At 33.2% G+C, this 10671-nt stretch overlaps 1 protein-coding gene across 1 annotated transcript; it reads left to right on the top strand.

Moving 5' to 3' along the window:
- The first annotated feature begins 4845 nt into the window (after positions 1–4845).
- LOC127837636 (uncharacterized) lies at positions 4846–9090 on the top strand. Its single transcript, XM_052364872.1, has 3 exons — positions 4846–6949; positions 7164–7322; positions 8532–9090. Exons 1-3 carry the CDS (start codon positions 6419–6421, stop codon positions 8916–8918), a joined length of 1077 nt encoding a protein of 358 aa, XP_052220832.1. The 5' UTR covers positions 4846–6418; the 3' UTR covers positions 8919–9090.
- Positions 9091–10671: the final 1581 nt, after the last annotated feature.

The following is a 10671-nucleotide window of genomic DNA, read 5'->3' as shown; positions in this document are numbered from 1 at the left end:
CATTAACAAAATTCATTTCGCTTCACAAATTGCAATTTTTATACAAACAATGATAACGCTATCATCATTTTGACAAATATTGGATAAAATACTGATTTAAAAAGAACATAGATTAACGTTTTTAAACATACACATTTTTATTAAATCATCGCATGTTTAATTTAAATTAGTTGGCAAGTGTTGAACATATCTGATTAAATAAAATAAAAATAAGTCAACTTAAACAAACGCATTAACAATTGGTGAGCAGAACCGGAACATCGAATAGACATAATCTAGTTTGAACAGGAATGTATTGTTGGTATGTACAGAAAAACACAATTATGTTTATCGCTATCCCTAGAGAAAAAGAAGTTGCCTTATCGTTATTGTTCACACTTAATTTAAAACCGCCATAAAGCGAAACAAATTGGTTATGGTTTCTTTAAGCTACATTTTAAACGTTCAGATTTGTTTATCGTATAATGGAAATTTGACAGAGATTTATTCGCGCTGAAAGTTTAGTCAATCAATAAGATCCTATTTTATCATACCACACGTACACTTCTTTGGTTTTGAATAGAGACACGGCTATTTCATGTAATTTTATACTCGACAACAGACAACCGTATTCACTGTTGAATCCATACGACACTTTGTTCAATACTCAGTGTCGTAGATAGGTTGTTTTGCTATGTAGACTCGTTCGTAAATCAAGAAAGGACTTAATTAGCGCAATAATGAAATCCGGACTGTCCATGTAACATAATGTTTACGTCCCCGTTCTTCCCCGTCTGTCCGTCCGTCAGTTTCTCCGGCTCCATGTTTACTCAAAATATATTAATGTGATTTAACGGAAACTTCATATTATGATAAAGTGCTTAAAGAGACAGTGCATGCAGTGAAAGAACCCCAATTCTTTCTAAAGGATGTACGGTCTCTAAGAGCCTCTGACAACAAACCGCTATCTTCCCATTGCACTTATGTAATTTCGATACATTGAACATACGTTTTACTACTGGTCCGTGCGCTTGTGTGACTTTTTCTAAATCAGAACCTTTTTCAATAACAACTATTGAATTTCTATTGTTTAACCGACCTGAAACAAATTAAAAATAAAGAAACATTTACATCCAAAATAATACCAAAATTGCTATTGTATGCATGTGATATGAGGTGTGTACTAAATTTGGATGGCGCTATGCCTAGCTCAAAACCCTGCTGCAAACTACTCCATATTATTAGGGTTTATTATTGAAACTTCATCTAAGGGACTAGCTTTGCTTCAAGTGTTGCAAGCGCATGCAGCGTGTTTTCATTTGTATAATAATATGACGTCAATTCAACGCGGATCTGATGATACTGTAATTAAAAGCAAAGTATTTGGTGTTTAAATCTTAATTTTGAAACGACACACAGTGACCAAATGAGCGTTTGCAACAATAAATGATTTCTAAAAGAACGAAGCGTTTGAACGCAAATGAGATACACGACTCTTGGATACGTGCGCATTACTTACAATGAACATTTCGTCAATATTGTCCGTTAGGACACGTAGATTAATTTGTGTTGTTTTTATTGATGACATCTGTTTTTTTCTTTTATATAATGTGCCTATGTATTTACTGTTAGATTAACGTGTGATTGCAGAATGTGTACTTATTTATTATTATAATAATGTGTTTTTATTGTGCAAAGTCGCAATACTTTTAGAAAATTGCGTCTTGACATTTTGTTTCATAAGTGTTAGTAATAAAAAAAAGTGAGTTTTAAAGATTAACAAAACATGCTAGGTCATCTTTTCAATTACCCCCTCTCCAATAACTATGATTTGCTAATACATTTATTTTTAATTTTACTATTTCTTTATGTTTTCTACAAACACGTGCATCTCGTTCATGATTTATGATTTTCCCATTGATATAGGATGGTTTGCATAATTTCACCACTTATTGTTTCACTTATGTGTACTTCTTACAAAACACTTTTCTTTTTAGATTTTCATTCCGTCAACTGTTTCTTAAACATTTACTTCAGCAGATACTTCCCTGTATCTTTCCAATAGACTTCAACGCCGTCGGTGCTCTCGTTATTAAAAAACTTTAAAGACATAACATCCCCTAATGCAATTGTCAGATCATCGTCGTGTTGATAAATATAAAGAAATGAAACTCCAGCAGCTGGAGCAGTATTGCATTCTCATTATATACAATCAGTCGGTCCTTTAGTTAAGGCAAGTCACTAATTGCCAAAACAGTACATAACAACAAAATACAAAACAACATGAACACATATAAGAATAAAGCTAAGGTCATCGCCTTGGAACGGTCAATGCAAATCATTGGGGGTTTAAACCTGTTTTAGAGGGCTCATCCTCACACTTGACCCAACAATTTCCATGATACGTATAAGTGTAAATAAAATTTAACCTCACAGCATTGCAACTTAAATTAAACAATATTAAAAGGGAATTAAACGCATTCAATTTAATTACCATTGAATTACCCAATGGTATCAAAGAGACCAGAGCAGCAGAGTTATAACTTTTTGAGGAACGATGAAATGAAACTACGAACAAGTGTCAATTACAGCCCTTCTTTTTAGAAAAAGATTAAAGAATACAGCATCATAAAGTTAATTTTTCAGAACATCATCGCGCAAATACAGGAAGAAGCAGCATTAATGGGTGTACAAGATCAATATTACATAGCTTGGTTGTTTATGTGACTGCTAAAACATAAATCAAACAAAGAAAGCCCGTAAGAGAGAAAATATAATAAAATTGAACGCTATAAACCAAATGACCTATGCATGTCGATTAAAAGAGTGAAAGGGGGTCGTATGAAGCAATATAGAAGCGATAACGTCAAAAAAATCAATGTAGCCAAGAACAGTGAAAGTAAAAGACGAAGCCACAGTAAGGTTACAATCAGTTAAGACTCCTGTTGGATATGAGAACTATTTTGATTTATTACTAGCTTACATTAAACTTTGTATTTTTATCAAACTACGGGCTATGTTAAAACTATGTTAATTATTTGAGAAAACTTATCGCACGATACTCACAAAAATTGCGTCGCGAAGAACGTTATTGGAAGTTTTGTAAACAACGGTACCAAAAGGATGACTTCCATTTCATTGATTACGACAAGGGTATTTTAAATGAGTTTAATATGATAATTCATATGTGGTTAAGTTTCATATATTTTTTAAATCAATGATCATCTCTGAAAGGTTAAATGTATGAAAATATGTAAAGGAATTTTTCACAATTCGCAATTAATTGTAATACCACAATGCATGAAAATAAATACATGTATTTATCCTTGCTGCCTTTGATAAACGTCTGCATCTTGTACGTATAATCAGTTGTGATTGCTTTTCTATAATTTCTCACACTTTGTAATTCGTTGATGCCTCATATTGCCTTATATAAACGCTGTATGTTTTGATATTGGTATGCATATGTATAACTCATAATAAACCGTCTGTTTTGTTCAGTTAAGTTTTTAAATATCGCTGTAACAAAGGTATTGGTTACGCTCATGTATATTGTTCACGGCAATATATAAAAGAATTATTCTCTAATGTATTTCCCCTATACATATTAACAATATAATTTAATTGAAATGGAAGTTTGTCGTGATAAACATTATAAATACAGTTGTTTTCACGGTAAAAAGTGAATCTTTTATGTGGTGTAAGCTAAACATGTCCGTGTATCTATTACTGTTATGTACTCGATCAACTAGTCACGCTATGTAGTTGTAGTTTATTTATTCATATAAGATTAACGAATGAATAATGTTATCACTCATTAAGTGGTTATACGATTATTTATTAAAAGACATAACATGTCGTGAATAGATTTGCAAGTTCTGGCTTTTTCTTTAAAATTATGTTAACCTAGTGAGTTGATAAATTTCCTTAGAGTGTTTTTTCAATTTTCATTTATTTTAGATTTGCTTTTAATGTTTCCGAAAAGTACCCTAACATAAAAACAAATATCGAATAATAACTGATTTTTAAATAGATATTATAAAGGTTTGCATCATTTGTACTAAGATAAGTTCTTTTCGTGCTTGTGAACATAAAAAAACATCGATTCTCCAATTTTCTAACATGCAAGTTTATTTAACGAACAATGCCATGTGTTAAATTAACATACTATCTTAGCAAATTATTATTTTAATAAAATAGTAATATTTACGTCGGATTTTCGACACTTTTCAAGGGACTATTATTTAAGGTCAGATTGAAAGATCTTTTAAAGACAAACTTATTTATTGTCAGATTAAATTTACTATAATACTAATTTAGATTTTTTAACCTTAAATCTTAGAAAAGTTAAAAAGTCCACCATTGGGAGGTTCAGAAGCGATGAACGACATGTGTATAGGTTGAAGTGTGCTTTAAAATAAAAGTGTGTATATCATATTTCCACTAACGCATCCCAGGTTCACATTCATTGCGAAGTTTACCAGGTATATCCTTAGATGTGATCGGTAAACGTAAATTTTCAACGTTCAACATTTATAGGTACGGTTGCGCTCTGAATCACCCTTCGTCTGTTTTAAAAATCATCACGTTCATACTATCATTTGTTAAGGATGATTGCATTTTTCCCAAAATGCGCGTACCTTATCTTTATTGCTTGTTGGTTTCCAAGATTGAACTTTTTGTGAGCATTTATAGCCCACATTGTAATACTGTTTAATACCAACCAATGCGAAAGACATCGGACCTCGGACAAATCCGATAAAATTCGACGAGGTCCGATAATATTTCCCAAATTGTCGGACCTCGTGTCCGACAAGAAAAAAAAAAAACAATATGTAAAACTTTGATTAAAAATGAACGCGAAACTAGGAATATTAAAAAAAGGTCTAATTCATGTTTATTTTACTTCGATAGATTATTTAACTTTAAAATCAATTTTCCAACCAGTCGAACTGGCTGTCTTTGCTGGTGACGTAACAAACTCCAAGCGCGATTCTTAGAACCAGTTAAATATTGCACATTGTTTCGTGACGTAGGCGACGCATCAATGACATCATGGTTGAATTAAATTTTACTGGTTTCGAGCATTGTGATGATCGTAAATAGAAAGCGGGGAACCACACGACCGTTGCCTGTCCCGTGTCAAGATTTGATGAAGAAGTAGAAGTGGCTGTGTCAACGATCGCGAAAACGTGGATAACTTTTTGATCAGGTGATTCCGTTTTCATATTGTTAAACGTTCTTGTAGTACCTTTATTTTTTGTAAATTTGTAATCGCTTCATTTTTGATTAAAGTTGTTAAACAAAACACCTCAAGCTGTTAAGTGTGTACTGTTAGGCCTACTGTGATATAACCTTCATATTTGGTATGCATGTGTATATGGACAAGGCCTTTCCATACGCACAAAATTACAGCTCCCGCGAATAAAATTCGTAGCGAGTCAAGTCGAGATATGAAACTAATATTAATACAAAATAAACGCTAATCACTTTCTTACTGATATCATGATATGGCTGGAAAGTGAGCGGCATTTAAAATTTAACAACTTTTAATAAAACGGCGAAACATACTTGTCTCGGCACGGACGAAAAACGAGGTCCGATAAAATCTGGCGAGGTCCGACAAATTTTAAAAGTTATCGGACCTCGTGTCCGACAAGATTTTTGCGTCTTTCGCATTGGTTGTTATTAATACAATACAGTATTGATGATTACAGACTTTGAATACAGCTTGTATGTACAATAAATCACAACAATGTATTTACACACTTTCAAACATTTCCATGTTAACGTAACAGAACGTTAACAATTGTTCATTGCCATTTCATGTTTTACAAAATACCTGGATCAATGCTTGGTTTTATTTTATTTTAGATAAGATAGTATTTATTGTACCTCAATCAAAATAAGACGTATGGTATTTAAAACTAGCAACCGATAAGTTCAAACACATTGAACCATTGTCTGTCTGAAAATTGAAAATGAATTTTCGCCAAATCCGAAATTGACTTTTAATTTCAAGTTGCGTTAAATTGACTTCATGCTTTAGATCAGCATGTAATTGCTTGTCTTCAAATATTAAATCAAAATGTTGCTTATAGATTGTCTAGGCTAACACTCATGGTATTTTAGCGTCTCCAATGCAGATGTATTATTCTATGTGATATAAAAAAGCAAATCCTGACAATAGCTAAACTTTATGCTTTTAAACCAATCATATGTACATGTATGATACACATGTTTTTATCTAAACCAAGCTTATGAGATCTGTACATGAACGTACTTTATTTTTGTAGGTGACAAAAGAATACTACTGTTACGGTCATCTACTTGGAGTCAGTATTGAAAAGACGAATCTTACATATAAGGGAATTCATGTCGTGCGTATGCATGCCTATCAACGAACTCAACACTAAGCGGCGCCTGCTATGTAAGCAGGATGGCCACCAACACCAACCTGTTTGCCGACAAGGAGACCAATAACTGGATCAAGGCTTCCCTAGCACTCAATGTTACGAAGCAAGGATTCACTAACTTTCTGGACACAGAATTACAGAATGTACACGCAAATGTTGGTAAAAGTTGTGGAAACTGTCCGATTGAAAAACTCATACCATGTCCTACAAAACCACACTGTAGCAAGAGGACACGGAAATATTGCCCTTTTCACAAATCACAGAGACCACAACCGTGCCCAACATGTGATAACGTAAAACAGAATATCATATTACAGCACAGATACGGTGGACCATCCTGGAGGAACACTCGTGCGGAAAAATGGACACACGACTATTGGGAAATAGGAAAATGCTTTCTCCCTCCGGACGGTTATAGCAGCGTTTCCTCAGTCCAGGAGTCGGACTTCAATGGCGTGATAAGCATAATGTTGAATTGCAAACATTTCCAGACATGTCTCTCCTCCACATGTCTTTCACCTCCACCGCCTAATAATCAATGCCCACTAGAAAAGGTTATACATTTTTAAAGCAAGAGTTAAATGCATATATATTAGTGTGTCAATTTATTCACGAAAGGTAAAATGTCATATACAAATCTGTAGCATATTTCCTGGTATTAATGTATTTTAAACGGTTTATAAACAAAGCAAAACGAATACATTTCATAATATTAGCAAACGGATAAACATACAACTTGTTCATTTAAAAACATGTCTCGTTTCTTAGGTTCGTCAGATCGGCCGAGATGTACGTCACACAGCTGACTGCAAGGTTACAGATGCTGACCTGCAAGACTATTTCCAGACTCTGTCCACGCTACTGGCTGATCCAATCTGTCTTCAGCATGATTCCTTCGCAATGACAGCATGCACGAGACTTAGGGATGTAAGTTGAAGAGAACGGTTTACATATTTTGTTATTCAAAAACAATCTTCAAAAAAATAAATGCATATTATAGCTTGTTTAACAATATTATAAATAAACACAAGTCACACTTAGGCATTATAGAGATTTTATGATACAATTGGAACGCATTAAAGGGACATATTAAAATATTTGGCCGATTTTGAAGTATGTCATTTAATGCTTTAAATTGATGAATGTTAACATTGGATCTAAAAAGCTGCAGTAGAAACACGAATACAATTAAAGAAAGAAAAAAAGTAACCCTCAACTGGGCTCGAACCATTGATCCTTGGAGTAAAAATCTATCGCTTAGACCACTCGGCCATCCGTACACATACAATGAGAGATGTATTTTATACTATATAAAAGGAATCCTAGTAAAGTCACAAACTATAACGACAACAATAGAAATCTCTAAATTATTTAATCGTTTCGCGTTGCAACGCTTTATAATGTTCAGGATTTTAAATCGTCATTAGATGCATATAATGAATAGTGTACAGCATGGTAAATGTTCAGTATTTCTTTTGTCCAAACAAATATAACTACAACGAAAATTCGCGAATCTGGAACATTTTTTTCCTTTAAGCGTTGCACTTGTAAGTCGTCCATTTGTGAGACCGTTCAGAATCTCTTCCTCATGAGCTGAAAAGTTTGCTTAAATATTCACAGATCGAAATAACCTACATATGTTGCATGTGGATATAAGACATGTTGATCAATGTTTAAGGCAGTATAAATATCAATACTATAATATAATTAAGCGACATCGTTGCAGAAAGTGAGGCACTATTTTACAATGTCATCAATGTGCGTAATTTCTGTAATATAAAATTACGGCGTATTTATGACGTAACAAATTCCCAAAGTCTGATGACGCTCAAGCAAATGACGCTCATATGAAACGATCATCGTACATGAGCATAACATATAAACAAATAATTAAATTTACTAAAAATTAAAATAGATCTATTTCAGTGTTACATCGCATTTTTAATTAATTTGTGTCATATTAAAGAGGTATTGCTACTCGTGAAAAATATATATGACCACTCATAAAATGATAATACCATCTGACATGGAAATAAGCAATTTTGGATTAAGTAGTATTCTTCGCAATATGATTTTGCATACCTTATATTTGTGTTTGGCAAAAGCAACGATGAAACATTTTGTGTTTTCATGCAGTTACAGAATGATCGCAATTCCGTTCAAGAACTGGGTGAGCTGTTGAAAGAGTCCCATCAAACGCTTACACATGCAACAGAGGCGGGCGAACGTATTTCTCAGGAGGCCAAAAGGACCTTGTCAAAAGCTATGCAGAAATTAGATGCAGCTATTAAGTGTGGGGAGCAACGCCTTAAAAGAGAGACAGAAGTTGGGGAACAACGCATTGAAAGCAAGACACATATTGGAGAAGAACGTATTGGAAGCAAAACACAGCATGGGGAACAACTTATTGAAAACAAGGCACGCGACGCGGAACTATGCATTGAACGCACTGTGCAGAATGCCATAATGCGTATGAACGAAACTTCTCAAATAGACTACGAACGCGGCGTAGCAGGTTCGTAAAGGGTTTGTTGTACATACATGTTTGTCAATAATAGAAATACCCTACATACACGTCCGCATTATCATTACGAAAACGAACGACGCCTCCCAATTAAAATCAAACTCGGACTTATAATCAAAAGCTCATATGTACAGATAAGTGTTACGTTACATAATAAAGCGTATGTGACTTGTTTGACTTATATTTCTCACTTGCTCTACAGCGTAATGTTTAGATTGGTTGTGTCAAAATTCAAAATTTATATTATTTATGTAACTACTGATGCGATTCACTTCAAACTTCACATATGTGCTATGTAAGTTCACAGAAAAACGCTCATGACTCAGGTTATCCAGATAAAGTATTTTGTGCAAAACCTTAATATAGTTGTACGTATGTGAGCTAATTGTAATCATATTGCCAACCTATTTTGCGTGTTTTTAGTTTTGATCACCGACCAAGGACCATACAGGAGCATTATGTCCATGTTTTGTAAATGTTAATGTAATATTTTCAATGCTAATTTGACATATTAATATAAAATAATTGTTTCAATGTCATTATGGCACAACATATTCATGGTGTGTGTAATTATTATTTGTTCTCATTTGCAAATGCTCCATATCTTTAAGGTTTCTGACCAAGGCTCATAGCTCTAATCTGCAACTGAGCAGACTTATGTATGTTTGTGCATAGTAAATTTGAATTTACGTTCATACCTATCTATTTCATGGATAACTTTAAAGCTTCCCTATTACAAAAATTCCAATTACTTAGTAAATGAATTGTAAAAAGCGCTGTGATTGGATAGCCTTTTTTTCTTTCATCATACCAATATTAGTTTCAAGAATACGATGTCACAATTTCTCGTTATATTTAAACCGCGTTATCACATATAAAGCAATTCCTTACTACTCTTCTTTTGTTACTACGGTTGTTGTTAAGCAAAAGCAATCGAGAGCGAGCAACATTTTAGCTTTTTCTACTAAACCACTTCTCTTCCAGTGATGCATTCATTATTTGTATAAAATTAGCAACGTTTAGATAAATGCGACCTTAAATGTGTATCGTTTTATACGCATCCCAAAAGATGTTCTTTTAATATATAAAATCATCACTTGATGAACTAGTTTAATCTGTTTGTAATCAGCGTTGTATTGAGGCAATTTATGACCTAACATTATGTATTGCGCAACATTTGTTTTAAATGGGAAATCATTTACAAAGAAAACATCGAATTGCTGTCCTCAATTTTAGCATTAAATAAACGGATTATAAATGTAGATGATTATAGGCGGACTATGGACTATTTTGCTTCAAACTTTAAGATAGAACTTGAGGCAAATTGAAAGTTGTTTTTCATCACAAAATAATCAGTTTAAAAAGCGAAGGTTCAATACAACTATAAAATGATATTGTGTTGTGTTGAGTGTTTTAATTTGGGGATACAGCTTAATTTATTTAAATGTACTGCTGTTTTATTTTAAGTCTTTTTTTTACATTTAAATTTACATAGTGGGTTGTATTTAATTCTAGTAGATGAATCCATATACACAAAATGTAAAACTGTGGTGAAAGTCGCCACTAATAATCATATAAGAAAGTAAACAACACTTTACACAAGTGGCTATCGCATACGGAATGACAAAGATATAAATAATGGTTTTATATAAGAAAACATAAATATGGTCTCAATATTGGACATTTAAATGACGAAGCAAACTTGTCCAAGTTAAACAGAAACACAAATTATTGTTTTTAATCTCAAAATTA

This window comes from Dreissena polymorpha, chromosome 7 (genome assembly GCF_020536995.1).
Source record: "Dreissena polymorpha isolate Duluth1 chromosome 7, UMN_Dpol_1.0, whole genome shotgun sequence".
Taxonomy (NCBI): Eukaryota; Metazoa; Mollusca; class Bivalvia; order Myida; family Dreissenidae; genus Dreissena; species Dreissena polymorpha.
Note: the sequence above shows the minus strand (reverse complement) of the source record. Positions and strands in the feature narration are given on the sequence as shown.

What these genes read in the sequence shown, in the direction of transcription:
- LOC127837636 (XM_052364872.1), top strand. Translation starts at nt 6,419, where the DNA reads ATGGCCACCAACACCAACCTGTTTGCCGACAAGGAGACCAATAACTGG. An exon ending in ATCAATGCCCACTAGAAAAG is followed by an intron (nt 6,950 to 7,163) that starts GTTATACATTTT and finishes CTCGTTTCTTAG; the next exon opens with GTTCGTCAGATCGGCCGAGA. An exon ending in CATGCACGAGACTTAGGGAT is followed by an intron (nt 7,323 to 8,531) that starts GTAAGTTGAAGA and finishes GTTTTCATGCAG; the next exon opens with TTACAGAATGATCGCAATTC.